Below are 15,123 nucleotides of genomic sequence, written 5' to 3'. Positions count from 1 at the left end.
CATCTTTCAGCCTCCAGCAGAGGGCCGCCATCATTTCAGCAAAGGGATATAGCGAGGCTTAAACATTGCCCGCTAATTCTCACTACTCATAAGAGGTGGATAAAATATCTGATGCACAAAATACGCCTGCACCCGAATGATCTGTCGCAGAAACAAATGACATGTCAGTATTTTCTTTTCATGGATGTACTCTAACATTGGCTTGGGACCTTCTATTTAGGATATCGCTACAGCGACACACTGATACTTTCCCCGAGAGCATGACCGATTTCACGGCTGCCTCAATCTGATTTCCCGTCCCTGCCCTTGAAGGACTGGACACTTAATATTAGCGGCTTTTGGTGAGTACCCGTTGTGCTCTCCACCTTCGCCTGGTTGGGGCGTCCATGAAACCCTATCACCAACGTATTTTAAAGACTGGTGAACGCCTTCTGGCGATCGATACCTGCTTTCGTCCCTTGGACCGCCAATTGCTTTATTCTCTCCGGACAAATTGCAGACATGGTTCATTCAGCGTGACTTATTCCCAAGGATAGATTGTCGAACGACTGGTTTTCCACGATACAGACTCGGTCGTCGGACTGAAATTGCAATGGGCGCGGTGCACCTTGCCCGAAAAAGGATCCCACTCAACGAGTCCAAGTTAATGAGAGGCATATAGGATGGGTCCGTTCGCTTTATCCTGATGTATGCAAACCTCTGCTAAAAAGTGATGTGTATTCAGGCAAAAATCGAAAGCATATTATATGTATTATCTGTGCTCAACATGAAACTATATGCATGAGGTAAGCAGCTCGCCTGTTCCACGGACGTCTGCTTTACGAAGTCGACAAATATCGTGCATATTTAGCCTCAGAAAGTTGTGTTTTTGGACGCTGTCCACAGTTTTCGCTTACTGATCGGCTTAGGGAGGTTCAATGTTTTATGATTAGACTATGGAATGATTAACTGCTTTTCTTCCTTAAACTTCAGTCTACAAATTATCTAGTAGGTCCATTAAAACACAGTCTAAATATCGACTTTGTATCATGTAGATCATGACACAGGTTGACCCTCCTTTGCCTGGCGAGATGGGTACATGTAGCCTTTGCTTTAGTTAAGTGACAAAGCCAGCAACACTCAATCACAACAGCGTTGCATTACTTAATTATTTCTAATATACGAAATCAGACCTAGAGTAAGATCTTCGATAAACTTTAGCGTCTCTGGAACCAGATCAACGGGAAAATCACGCACCGATCTGTACGCAACCGAGGGAGAAGACGACGAAGAAGACAGCTCAAGATTTGAGGCACTTGTTGCTGAAAAAACTGGCAAATCTTGCATTTCCATGGACGTATCATTTTTATATTCCATAATAGATACACTGAGCGAAGTGTGCGGCGACGACACGAAACTGGGTTCCCGAGACTCACAATCATAGTCACCTTCTGCACTATAGACATGATGAAAATCTAGCGAATCAGCATGTTGAATATTAAATAATTTGTCCCGCACGAAATCTGCTAACCGAGATGCGTATTCGTTCGCAGGGACAGCACTGACGTCATGCGTATCTTTACAGAGTAAACAGCCTAATAACCAACGTTGTAAGGTCCAGCGCCAATTGTATCGCTGAAGCATATCTACTATTCCAATGTAGTAGAATTCTTTCTGATCGTGAGATGTTAGTGCGTTGTGATGAGATCGATGCTGCTCAACATCGTCATAACGAACGCCAAGAAGAATGCTGTAGTCGATAATACCGCGACTTGCAAGGAAGACAAAGTCGCTACAGAGCTGATCTTGTTGCAAAGCAGTGTTTGCATACGACAATGACATTCCAGTACTAATTTTCAAGAAATCAATGTCCATCATGAGTTGATCAATAGCTTTTCTGTCTTTGGCAACCTCAATGAGTCCCTCCATTGTCGTCGCGCTTACTGCCTGTCGTCGATCCCGATTTCCCTTAAGATCAAAACGCTGATGGACCGGTCCTTCGTTAAACAAGTTTTGCATCACAACAAAGTACATACGTCGCTTGCCGATTGGAAGGGAGATTGAATGGCAGCCAAAATATCGACACAATAAGGTATTCGGATTTGACTGAAGATATTCATGATAGTGTGGCCTGTAATAAATGATGAGAAAAAGCCATATCATCAGACACAAAAGACAAGAGAGCAATCACAAGGCAAGAAATGCGTACAAGATGGCTCGTAGTGTATCGAACTCTTCCTTGGGAACACTTTTTACCATAAACTGTTTGTTAGCTAATTTTTGAGTGAGTTAGTAAAATGTCAAAACAACGTCAGGAAGAAAAGCTGTACCTGTAAAGTAAAAGATGTTTCCACTCTTTCCCTCCGAGCCGTGTTCACTTAATATTCGAGACGGATCGAAGGACTCCCGATAAAAGTTTTGGTCGATATTGAACTGTGCGCGAATTCGATGGAAAATCTTGGGAGCAAAATCACGAAAATTTAGCATCGTTCCACCCTTCTCTCCGACCACAACAACACCCATACTTTCCACGTGAGTGTAGTCATGAAAATTCACACTCGAGTAGCCATCATCATCTAAGTTAGCATCCGTGTCAGAGCCAGTAAACTCGATACTAACATCGCTCCGTAAAGCTTTTCGTTCTACAGCTTGGGCCATCTCAATAGACCTCATAATACCTTTCGACATGTACCGCATCACATCCATACGAAGCTTGTTCGATACGTCAATCTTGTCTGCGTTGCGACTGTCCAAAGATGGAACGGGTACCCCAGATATTGACGTGAAAGTTCCACCTCCTGCTGCTTCAAAGTGCGCTATCGTAGTTCTTGATGAGTTAATTCCTCCTCGACTGCAGCCATTTGTACGCGGTTGGACTGACACTTTAAAGACGCCAGCATCACGAAAGAATAGAGCAAAGAGTGTCAATGTCTCGAGCACGAGGGATAGTTGATCCAATGCGTTGGGTGTTATCCGACCAAACCCGGTTCCTAGTTGTGCAAGGTATATCACTAAAGCCACTAAAGTGTGGACGGTAAAGACCCCAAGGTATGGTAAAATACGCTTCGCCATGCGTTCCGTCGTTGCATGTGCGTGGCTCTCGAGTATGCGAATACGACGGCGGGACTGAACCAATGCAATTCCAATATAAAGCAGCACCATATACGCGGGTAGATCAAAATATAGCACCACGTTTGGCGTTAAACCCGACTGGATTTCTCCCAAGAGAAATCGGAATATCAAGCAGTACAGTAACGCAACAGGCCACGCGACGAAATGATGCTTCGCATAATCAGCATTAAACGGCAAAAACGGATTAGACAGCGAGAATATGAGATCTAGTGCTAGCATAAGGAACCAAAGCGTCGACGACGTATTGAAGAAAAAGTAACACCAAAAGAAAAATGGTGCATAGTCCTCCAAAGCACCTGCGTCGTTTCCCAACTCTTTGTTAGCTATCCTACTTAAAGTCGCTGGAACGAGTCCTTTGTTATCGTCTGGATCTAGCAGGATATGCCATGCGTGTAGACCAACTCGCATGATGCTTGCGATGCTCACACTTACGAAGATACACATGAGCACTGTACCTGGATGGACTCTCGAGCTTGGATATCTGACAAAGAGAAAGATCATACATCCACTGGACAGCAAGCTCGAGATTAACGCCGTGAGCTGCCAAGCTATGAAGAGGTGGTCCATCGTGAAGTTCGTTCTTTAGCTTCCAACAATCGTGGCTCAAGTGGATTCGTGCTTGATAGGGATACCACACACGACCTGCAAAGGTTTCAAGAAGGTACCGTTTAGTTTCTTCTCGCCTTCCCAACGAAGGCGATAGGGGCTTCAAAACCAAGTAAAACGGTAAGTGATAAGTGTCAGCGTAGCTGGCAAACGTTGCTGTGGCACAGATGGGACTGTTTCGTCCAACACCCGACGTTCGCTTTTTTACTTTTATTTATATACTTCGGTCGAGTTTGACGGGTACATGTGAGCTATTACTCAACAGTCAATCTGTTCATTTATGTCCGTCAAATATCGGCAGCAAGGTGCAACGTAGTGGAACGCTGAACTTAAGAAATATCAATAGATGTCGTAACTTTCTCACAATACATATATCATATGAGCAGAGGCATTACGTTCACTACGCGTATAAACTAGATATTATGAGATATTATGGTCTGGGGCTTAGATATCGAGGTGGAGGTTCAGTTCAAAACGAATATTTTTGCACGATGTGAGACGAACGATATGCTTTTCAACTTTAGCTTTGTGCAACACACGTCACCGGCTGTGGAGCAGCTCCATCGCCGCTTTCTGAAAAGAGTTGGCTTTGCGATCGTATAAAGTAAGTTTTGCAAGATCCAGCGACCAAGACTGTCGGAATTCTTAGGGATGATAGAGTTAGTATGTGTTTGCGAAGCAGAGTTCAACGATACGGTTTTATTGGTCGTTGTGACGAAGTAATATTTTCGTTAAAGTCACCTTTGAGTTCTTCAAGATTTACCTCAATTGGTGATTATAGTTGGAGGAATTAGCTCGTAGATTTGCAACATCTCCGTTTTAATTATTCCTGGGCTTATCCATTCATTCTGTTTCGAATGACATGATGTTTATTGTTTTACTCCACTGTATGCCAATTTATACTTACATATTCACTTGAGCTCGGCGAATTTTGAAGCTCATGATTCAAGTAGCACGACGTCGTTTATTGCTACCAACGCCGTGGGCTTTGACGACACGCTTTCGTGATGGACGAATTTGATATGAATTGGAAGAGTTCCAGGGGTCCTGTTAACGTCAAAGATGCTATTGAGTCAGAAGAGGCAGAAGGATGAAAGATCCTCCCGCAATTTTTGAGGATTCAAAGTGCTTCTTTACTTGAGACGACTGGCATGCCACCGTGTACATATTTACGAGTCCAGCTGGTGAATAAAACCAGTCAATCATTCGTTTGGAATTATTGTCGCTTCAAAGCTACAGAGGAAGCAGTGTGTTTTGCTAGAAGTTATGCTGTCATAGCATTATCCAACTGCTCTATTGTGGCCATTGATTTTCTGGCTAATTAGTTGTGAGCGATAGTGGGGAGCTCGTCTCAAGAGACGACGTCTCTTGACGTCTTAAATCAGTATCACAACTTTGCACAACATCCAGCTTACTGCTGTTGAGCACGCGTGATTTCTGCGGTAGCATCGGCAGCAACGGCCACACTTGAACAGAGATGATGGGCGAACTTGGCAAGGTAATCAAGCAGAACTGGCTTGATGGATCTCGTGATGCAGGTTCCGGGAGCTGTTGACATTGTTCAAGTTTTAAATTCTCTTTTGCGCGATGAAAAGAGGCACAACAAGTGCTACGCCGACATACTAATCAGACGGAGTGGCAGTGCGCTAAGCCTCTGCGACTTAAATTTTCGTTTGACACGGCTTCAAAGAGCGTTCGTATATTGTTCACCTGCACGCATTTGCCACTCGATATTGTCTCGTAATCACCGTGTTCTATGATATTAATTTTTTATACAAACCTTCCCCAGCCGTGGCAAGTCGCAGACACGAACGAGATTTACTCTTGCAAATTGAAACGCTCGGAAGAGGTGATTCAGCTGGCAATTTAGTACATTTGATTCTCATCTCCCTCAAATAAATGACAAAAATTGGAATTTGCCGTGAATTTAGAGATCTTGATTGCCGCGATCTCGGTGTACGCTTGAAAGTACGTACATACGTAAGCCTTCGGCAATGACGCGTCAAATGATGGTATGTGGTCGATGTTCGGATTTTTAGACAAGCAAGTGACCTTCGTTTGTGAAAATGTCGACCAAGTCACGTTCTCAATCCTGCATCGGGCCCCAGGGCATGTTGTCGCTCAGCAAGGCGAAAATGGACATATGCTATCGTACAGGCGGTCATGTGTTGTATTTTACGTGGCTCTCTTGTCATCACCAAAGTCGATGATGGCTTGATCACCACCCGTAAGTAAGATTGCAGCTAACACCATTGGCTCGTCTGGTATAGATGGAAAAAGCGGAGCATTAATCAGCATCTCGATATATGATAGTGGCGGTCTAGCGATATAGAAAAGCGTGAAAAGATCGAGTGAGATGGAATTGAAAATTGATTCTCGACGGGATAGCCCGACTTGAGCTGTACAACGTCGCAAATTCCTGTGTCCAGTATTTCTTGTGACTCAATCTGCAACGTGGTTTCAAATACATTCGTCTGTACCGAAAGTCCAATGTTTAGAAAGAAAAACTTAGGAACAACGACAGCAGATGGACTGAATCGATGATGCATTATCCAGCTTGAAGAAGTGCAGAATGCTGTGGCTTGGCTATGGTGACGTTACTTAAAAGAAAACCTTGGACAGATGGTGACAACGATATTGATACCCTCATAATTTTGTTTTGAAAGGTTCTTCATAGATTTAATATATTGGAACACCAGTACTCCAAAGATAGAAATTTCTTGAATTAGTGCCGCATTAATGTCAACAACACATGCCTCCACTACGGACGTAACCATAGACGAAGAGGATATGCCTCTCTTGTTTATGGATGACTTGCCATCCAACTTTCAACAAAGCGCGCAGCTTGCGGCCGTTGCGACATTCATGGCCGACAGTGACGACGACGACGGTTGCGATGATGCATATAAATCCGGTTACACCAGCAAACACCGTCACGGTCAACAAGTGAAGCATATGAGAAAAAGCAGGCAGCACGAACCCTACGATAAACCAGTTAAGAACGACAAGAAGAGCGAAAGTAGAAGAAAGGCGCGAAAAGCTAATACAATGGACACAAAGGAGCTACAGCTGTTTCTGTCCATGTTCCATATCAGCTCGAAATAGACGCACAGCTACATAATAAATGACTTTATGATATACAAAACGCAATGACTCAAAACGCGCGGAGTCAAGAACAAATTGAAAGCAACTTGGAAACCAAAAGTAGCCGAGTCGCCGAATATAGTGTTGATCTACGTGACAGTCACTTTGCTTTGGAGGAGCTGGATTGGTAACTACTGTTGTGTAATTCTATTCTGTTATTGCAGAGTCATCCATTCACCGAAATAAGAGGCTAGTTGTCCTCCCGCGTTTGTACACATTGAGTTAAAAAAAACTTTCTCTAGGTTTGAACTAATTGCCCTAGAATATATCCGCAATGGAGATGAAGCTTTATCTCGATGTGTTTGCGCCAATAACCACAAAATGGATAGATATTTAAGCTACCGGAACTCAAAGGCTAGGACTAAGCTTTCTCTAGCGCGAGATGCTTAGAGCTATCCGACCCCTTTTGGGACCGGGTTCCGTATTAAACTTTTTAGGTCAGTGGGGTCTCCAGCCCACCCAACTATCACACATCCATTTTAGTGAAAAATGGCAAGACAGACACACTTTTTAATAAAAGGCATGAATGCATCTGATTTCTGTGTCTCTGATAGTTTCGTCTTGATGATGACTTTTGTTTATCTGTTCTGCTTATCGACGACAAAACATCTGAGGTGACCACACACAAAAGATCAGTTTATAGTATATGATAAAGTTTGTGTATTTCCTCACCTATACGATTCGCTTCTCAGCTATTGGTTTGCTATTATATTCCAAGGGGATATGTATTATCCTTGCAGTGGATAAAAACTGCAATGGGCGCCACACCACGGTGTGATTACACAAACTGTGTAATACACACCTATGGACGGTCGCACAATCTTGTGCGACCCGCCCTTTCATACCAGGGTACGTGTAACCCCATTAAACGCTCCCCATTAAAATTGTAAATATCTCCAAGTCACATTTAATGGTCGCCTCATACGAGGCTTGCGTGTCTGAGACACCGTCACGTTCTTTCAGAACAACTTGAAACATTCTCCGCTCTACGAGCCATATGTCAACGACTCGCAAGACACCCAACCATGCTGTTAGCGAGGGCGCCCGGGGTGCATCTCCGGACAGTACGCTCGCGGGTTCACGGAAAGCACATCCCAAGCCTTCGGTGAACGAGCGCTACACAAGTACCCGCCCCGGGCGACGGAATTCCTCGTCGAGGAGCTGGAGGAGGTAGTGTCGGATACTACTTTCCCAGCATGAGAAGACGAGGATGATGAAGTGCGCTAAGCGCGATGTGAGCCCAGCTCAAAGGTTGCGGGCACCATGTCCGTTCCCAACCGGTCCGCTTCCAGGGAAGTGATAACGTTACCCATCGCCTCGACGAGGCGTAGGAGCAACTGTTGGAGGATGCCCACAGGGTGGCTCTCCTGCGCTGATATCCAAGTTCAGTTTTAGAACCTCGTGTGGAATACGGCTTCCGCTCGGCGGAGCCCGCTACTGAGAAGAAAGACACGATCACTCTATCGTTAGGCGTCTACATGGTCGGGCCCGCGGCCACTACACAAGCTGAGCTTGATCAGCGGAAAGCTCCGCGAGTTCGCTTTTCGATTTCCCAAGATATCCCAGTGGATCGGTACCGCGTTCGACTTCGATCTCAAAAAGCCGCTTCTGTATCCTCAGTGCGTACCATCCCGGTGGAGTTTGCCTTGGTGAAATCGCTGCAGATGATGATGGGGTCTTTAAGAAAACTTTTCGCGCTGTCAACTTTACAGCGAGGCCACAAGGAAGTGGACGTCCGCATTGAGCGCCATCTTAGATCTGAGTTTGCCAAATTCATAACGCAAACCCAACTTTCTTGCGTATTGTCGCCCGCGACACATGGGACAATCTATAACGCCACCGAGAGGTCGGTGGGCTCTCACACGGGTGCGTCAACGACCACAGCAGCTCAGTGCCATAACTTGATCTCAGCTCATTGCTCTCCGGCCTTCCGGACTACTGCCGAGAAGCGCGGGGCGCACGACGACTCAAAGCATCTTGATCCTTCTGATCATGAGCGTCTATGACGTCTAGTTAGTCATGCCGAAGTGGAACCTCAAGCTCTCATGAATTCTCGAAGTCTGGGGATCTCGCCACTTCACAACATATCAGGATAAACACTGTCGACGACGTCGACCCACACGGAGTTACATGTGGTAGTCGACGACACCATTCTCATCAAAAAGAGTCGGCGGCGGACGATGACGACTTGTTCGATCGCTGGCCGGTGATTCGCGATGCTCTTCGAGCTTTGGACGAAAAAGTCCGTCGTCATAGACACTCAGCTGAGCATCTCCCCGAGGTCGCCTTCAGCTTTCCAGAAGACCTCGGGTGCCTGGATCGCTTTGTGCACCGACTGCCTCGCGTTTAGGATTACCGTGCTCTATCGGAGCGGCTTCTAGTCGTCGAGAAGGCAAATACGTCCCTTCGTGGGACGGTGGAGCGCCTTGCGCCGTTCGAAACAGAAGTTGTTTCCCTCCGTGCTCAGAACCAGTCGCTCGTTCAACTTCAGAGTGGCAGAGCGCCTTTGGGCGCCACCCCTTGGCCAACGCTTCCGCGTTCACTTGCGCCGGATCCCGGTACGGCTTAATTAAACCCACAAAAACAACTGTCGGGTGCGTATTCTTCTCGGGAGGTGCAGCGTATACGCAAGGCCTCGCTTCGCCTCGACCTTCAAAGGTCCAATAAATCGTGGTGGTGCTTCGTCTTGAAGCCAGCAGAAACTGCATGAGTATGAGGGTTTTGAGCATTTAATCAAACCAGGTCTCCGACCTCAAACTTTTCAATGTCCTCTGCTTTTTCCATCTGTATATTCTTTCTGCATGTCTTGGCTTTCAGTCATCGCATCGCGAACGTGTCGTACGACACTCAGTCTGGTAAACAAAAGGTCTTCGACTTTTCTACAGACAGAGAGGAGACTGACATCAGCAAGCCGTTCGGCTATCCCTCCTCTACAAAGTTCTGAGCCATGGGATGGCGGCGTTAGCGTAACGCGAGAAATAACGCAAGGATTAACAAGCTCGCTCACGTAGAACGGCGTGTAGCTGGTAGATGAATGCACTGCATCGTTCAAAGCAAACCCTTAGAGTACCTCGCTCCAACGCTTGGGCGTCCAAAGAGCCCAAGCGCTGTGAACAACGTATGCAACGACGCGTTTCACGCGATCAGTTTGACCATCGGTCTGCGGATGGCACGCTGTTGACATCATCAACTCGGTGCCCAGCACCTTGAAGATTGTAGACCGAATCTTCCCAGTATAGCGCGAGTCTCTATTACAAGTGACTTCGGAAATTAATGTTGTCGGAAGACACGATTGACAAACAGCGTCGCTGTACCCACACCATCGATAACGTTGGCACTGCCGCAAGATGAGCTATCTTAATCAAACGGTCCACAAAGGCAACCACACGCGTGTTGCCCGCCGAATTCTTCGGCAGGCCAAACACAATGTCCATACTCATGGACTGTCAACACCTGGAGGGACCGGTAAACCGGCTGGAGGCGCCCCGCTTTCGGAGAGGGTTTCACCCTCTGACATGTCTCACACGCGCGCACATATGTGCTTATCCATTTGTACAGCTTGGACCATCAAAATTGGCAACTCACCGATCTGTACGTCTTCTTACGACCGAGATGACCAGGGGTGTGGTGGGCCTCATAGAGAAAACAGTATTTAAATCCTCATCGTGATAAAGCACAATTCATGGCGTATCCGTTGAATTTGTGTTATATTAACAACCCAATAATCAAAGAATATCTGTGCAACCGAGCGCGCAACGGCGACGACAATTTGTTGTCCGAGTTCTGAAACTCCTTGCTCCCGAGAGTCTGAAGTAGCACCGCACACAAACCATCACCCGCGTATGCTGCGCGGATCAAATCCGTCACTGACGACGTCACCGTCGTGACACGAGCAAGCGCATAGTCCAATCTGCGTGATAGCGCATCTGCTAAAGCATTTTGCTTTTGCTGACTTATACTTCTTCTCAAATTTATATTCTGCAAAAAATGAGAGCCATCTGACCATCAACTGCGAGAGGTGAGGCGACTGCGTCGCAGTGCATACGGACGCATGATCTCTTTCGATCACAAACGGCTTTGAGCCAAGCAGGTGCACCCTTAACTTGACAAGTGCATACTTCATCTCAAGTAATTCCTTGTTGTGGACTTGAAAGTTCCTCTCCGCAGCTTTAAGTTGGCGATATTCGATCACGGTCATCCGATCTCGCCCCTTTTTGTCTGCTTGCAGCAGTGCATAGATGATGGCAAAGTCTGAAGCGTCACAGACGACACTAAAAGGACGATCGGGGTCTGGCGACGCCGTTATTGGTGCATGAAGGAGGCTATCTTCGACCCTATAAAATGCTCCCCGATGCTCGGTATCCCAACACCATTCTGTGTCCTTTCGACAATGGCCGTGCCAATTCCGCATAGTTCGCGCTATACTTGTGCAAGTAGTTGGCGAGGCCAAGCCAAGCCACTCGCGCAAGTCGTGGAATCGGCCAGTCCACAATGACCTTGACCTTAGCGGGATCGGCTCGAAGGCCACGCTTCCCAGTGAAGCACCCTAAAAAGACGACTTCCTTGGCGTTTAAGATGCACTTGCATACAGCGTATTTCTGCGCATGCGCTCGAAAACCACTCTCAAATGGTCGATGTGGCTTTCCACTTCTGTCCTCCCGCGTCCCGCAAGACTGTGGACGAAGATGCCGCCGAAGTATGTGTGTGCATACGCACGGTAGGGCCTAAAAATTGCATTACAAGACGAATAAATGGTGCTGGTGCATTTGACAGCCTTTGGGGCTTCACCAGCCACTCCCATTGCATCCCCCTCGGAGTACTCACTTCTGTTAGCATATAATCACTCGCTGTCATGATCAATTGGTAGTAACCATCGACCAAGCCGAGCGCGCTGTACTTTGTACAGCCAGCCATATTGTTCTGGAGAACATCCTTTCTAGGAATTGGCGTCGAATAGTGGCAACATTTAGTTTGTTGTAAGCGTAAGCGATACGCCACATGCCGTTTGGCTTCCGGACACAAACCTTGGGTGTCAAATGCGGAGACTTACTCTCACGCACCATTCTTGAGTCGAGCTTCGCACAAAAAAATCCTATCAATGACGTCATACTGTTTTTTGGGCAGGACCATGGGCGTGTTACGCAGTATTTGGTTCCCGGAACCAGATAGATATCATGACACACACCTCGGTCCGGAGGTAGGACTGAAGGCGGGTCTTTGTGGACGACGTTGTGAAATTCCTTCACCAAAGGATAATACGGATTCAAGGGATTCCGTAGGATCGACGATCCAATTCGTGCGCTCAACACCCGCTTAATGTCCTTCAGGACATTTTCATTCAGAAACGACGACGAAATAATTTCCCTGTTCGGTCTTATAATGACCGCCCCGGCGAAATTGCCTGCTTTCAAGGCACCGCCAAACGCGTAGAAGGACATGTTGTCCAGCTTAAGAAGCGTATCCACCGCGGGAATAGCCTCGATGGTGTCGTCGCCGTTTTCCTCTTCCGTCATACCGCTGACAAGAATATAAATTTGTGCACTATCGACGTCGGTAGACACACCCTGGGTTAGGATTGACGCCCTGCTTCTTGCAGATAACGTACGGCATCGCCGTCTCCTCTCGATAGAGATTTACGACCATTAAGGCCAATGGGAACACGCAATCGGCGTCGTTCAGTGTCTTCACTTCTTGCCTCATCGGAGCCTAAATGATGCTAACAACATCCGATGAAAAGCTGCTATTTCCGTAGCCTTCGTATAGTGAAAAACGGCCACTCCACGCGCATCAGACGAGCTCTTGCCAAGGATGCCTCGGACCTCATCCGACCATGCCACTCTTGGCATGCAGCAACTACTTCGTAACATGAGCAGTGCTCAGTGGGTTACGTGCCACTCCACGAGCATTCCAAGCGCCTCGCCCTTGATGCATCGGCCCTTGGCCGACCATGCCTTGCTTGTCTTGCAGCGACATCCCCAATACTTGAGCAGCGCTCACCACCCTACGTTTAGCCCTTGAGCCACGCTCTAGACTCTTGTCCAAAATACCTTGGTGTTTGACAAGATTTTAAAGTGAGAAGATATTTCCTGAGAGTACAACTCGAATACTCCGATATCGAGCACATTGACCGTTCCGGTCTAGTGCCCGCGCCAAGAGCGCTTCTGCTTCCTAGCAGAGGTGAGTTCATGATTCACCAAAGCTCCACCAGGAGACGTGCGCGTAGCATCCAAGGTCTCTGACTTCTAATCAATCCATGGTTCATGTTGTTTTAACCATGCCATATCAAGGATAAGGTCATACCTAGCATCCAAGTCTAAGCTTAAGCAGCGTTCCACGTAACCAAAGTCAAGGAACTTGACACCGAAGTCTACAGAGACCGTTGGCACAGTGATTCCCTTGTCGCAAAGCAAACAGTGACGGTGTCACCCAACCGCTCTTCCAGCGCATCAGCATAAACGTGACTTTCTTGGATTGTGCAGCGCTGAGTTAATTGCCCGACGTCTCGAAATCAAAAAGAATTTTCCATGGCTCTTAAAGCCCTTCATGGTCACGTTTACGACCAGCAAGATCGGCCTACACCCACGGTCCTTGTCAAGAGCACGTAGCTCTCCGGGGCTCGGCTCTGCTGCCCTCCCCTTTTTTGAGGCTAAACAGGACTAGAAGAACGCTCCGTGCCTACTGGGTGCCCACGTTTCCCTGCAATAAACCAAAATGGTTAGAAGCGGGACGTCGATTCGACGAACCTTTACGCGCCATGCACTAGGGACAACCCATTCGAAGGTGGCGGGTGTCTCCACAGACAATTTACCATCGGGTGTGTAGACGCTGCTCGTCAGCTCGGCAGCTCGGAGCCTCCCTCTTCCTCTTCAGCATAGCTTCATTTGCTTAGGCCCACTCGACGATCTTTGCCGACTTATAGTTGATTTCGGTTTTCAATGTCATGTTCACCGCTTCTTCAAAAGAAGATGGATGCACACGGAAGCCTTCCATTCTGGCCACGCCAGCGCAGAGGCCCTACATAATAACGGTCACCGCGACCGCCTCGGGAGAGGATCTGCTGCCATTCCGGCAATGAGATGGAACTTGGACAAATTCCACCAATTCTTTTCTGCCCTGTCGAGCTGCAAGGAAACGCGATCCCCCGATATGCCTGATTAGGCGGCGAGAACACTCGCAGAAGTTGACGCTTCGGCTCCCACCAAGCGAAGAACGTAGCTTCGAACGAAGCACCACACGTTATTGCCCATTCTTGCGCTCGCCATCCTAGCGCGCTATGCTCGATCTAGAGCACGGTAGATGCCATAGCCGTCTTATCCTGAGCAGGAAATCTTCTCCATCCTTACCCTAGAAGTTCTTAGCGCTCACCATGAGCGGCCTGGGTTGGAAGGAATCATCCGTCGTTGACGGTGGCGAAACAGACTATTGCGTGGGTGCTCTAACAGAGCATTTTTATCATTTGAAAACGTCTCTAGGCGCGCGCTTATGGCCTCAGAAACTTGCGCACCGAGGTGCTCCGCACTCTCAGGGCCCAGCAGGGACATTAGCTTATTAAGCCTGTCCTGCATGCCCTGGGGCAAATAAAAAGGTTCCTCAATCCACAGAGGATCAGTCGTAACGGCCCAGGCGTAGATTTATTAAGAGTGCTGCCTAGCGCAACGGGGATTAAATAGCTTTTTGTTATGAGGAAGCTAAGTTAAGATCACTGACCTTTCTTTCTTTCCAAGAATCATTACAAGTGTAGCGGATTGCAATCCGCTACCTCCAAGTATTAAAGCCTCAACCAAGGTAAAAAAACATTTCTATTCAAAAGCAAAACTTTATTCACTGTTTTAGTTGCGGTAGACCCGCCAATATTTAAAACCTACGTTTTCCTAATAAATACAGCAATATCTCATTACTATATCAAAACCTAATTAAACTGATAATACGCATTACCACTGGTAATACTGCCTTGTGGTGGCTTCTTGGTACGTTGTAGCCACAGCACTGTGTGATCACACAAAATTGTGTTATACACACCTATGTTTGGTCGCACAATCTTGTGCGACCCTCTCTTTCATACAAGGGTACGTTTAACCCCGTTACAACCACTGTCCGACAGCCACTTTTCTGCATTAAATTCTGCTCATATTCGCAGTTTCCTCGTGAGAACTTTACTCATTAAGCGCACGTATTAAACTTCATGTGATTATCTTCAGCTCCCTGCATTTTTGCTATAGAAATTTATCCTCAAATAAACATTAAAAATATGAAATTATATCA

At 47.0% G+C, this 15,123-nt stretch overlaps 5 protein-coding genes across 5 annotated transcripts; 2 read left to right on the top strand and 3 right to left on the bottom strand.

The window, feature by feature from the left end:
* Positions 1-72: 72 nt before the first annotated feature.
* On the bottom strand, positions 73-510 carry PHALS_04625 (uncharacterized protein; the record flags this gene model as incomplete). Its single annotated transcript, XM_024722475.1, has 3 exons — positions 73-141; positions 197-300; positions 366-510. 3 exons carry the CDS (start codon positions 508-510, stop codon positions 73-75), a joined length of 318 nt encoding a protein of 105 aa, XP_024573547.1.
* A 633-nt stretch (positions 511-1,143) lies between these two features.
* Positions 1,144-3,519, bottom strand: PHALS_04624 (Phosphatidylinositol 4-phosphate 5-kinase (PIPK-D11/GPCR-PIPK/PiGK11); the record flags this gene model as incomplete). The annotated part of the gene is made up of 3 exons (XM_024722474.1): positions 1,144-2,110; positions 2,189-2,252; positions 2,310-3,519. The coding sequence occupies 3 exons, from the start codon at positions 3,517-3,519 to the stop codon at positions 1,144-1,146; spliced, it is 2,241 nt and encodes a 746-aa protein (XP_024573546.1).
* Positions 3,520-5,194: 1,675 nt separating this feature from the next.
* On the top strand, positions 5,195-5,657 carry PHALS_04623 (uncharacterized protein; the record flags this gene model as incomplete). Its single annotated transcript, XM_024722473.1, has 4 exons — positions 5,195-5,255; positions 5,313-5,410; positions 5,507-5,566; positions 5,649-5,657. 4 exons carry the CDS (start codon positions 5,195-5,197, stop codon positions 5,655-5,657), a joined length of 228 nt encoding a protein of 75 aa, XP_024573545.1.
* A 2-nt stretch (positions 5,658-5,659) lies between these two features.
* Positions 5,660-6,419, bottom strand: PHALS_15033 (uncharacterized protein). Its single transcript, XM_036407325.1, has one exon. The coding sequence runs from the start codon at positions 6,264-6,266 to the stop codon at positions 6,009-6,011; it is 258 nt and encodes an 85-aa protein (XP_036263036.1). The 5' UTR covers positions 6,267-6,419; the 3' UTR covers positions 5,660-6,008.
* A 37-nt stretch (positions 6,420-6,456) lies between these two features.
* On the top strand, positions 6,457-6,822 carry PHALS_04622 (uncharacterized protein; the record flags this gene model as incomplete). The annotated part of the gene is made up of 1 exon (XM_024722469.1): positions 6,457-6,822. One exon carries the CDS (start codon positions 6,457-6,459, stop codon positions 6,820-6,822), a length of 366 nt encoding a protein of 121 aa, XP_024573543.1.
* Between the last annotated feature and the right edge of the window lie 8,301 nt (positions 6,823-15,123).

The sequence above is a fragment of the Plasmopara halstedii genome (genome assembly GCF_900000015.1).
Source record: "Plasmopara halstedii genome assembly, contig: Scaffold_262, whole genome shotgun sequence".
Classification (NCBI taxonomy): domain Eukaryota; phylum Oomycota; class Peronosporomycetes; order Peronosporales; family Peronosporaceae; genus Plasmopara; species Plasmopara halstedii.
Note: the sequence above shows the minus strand (reverse complement) of the source record. Positions and strands in the feature narration are given on the sequence as shown.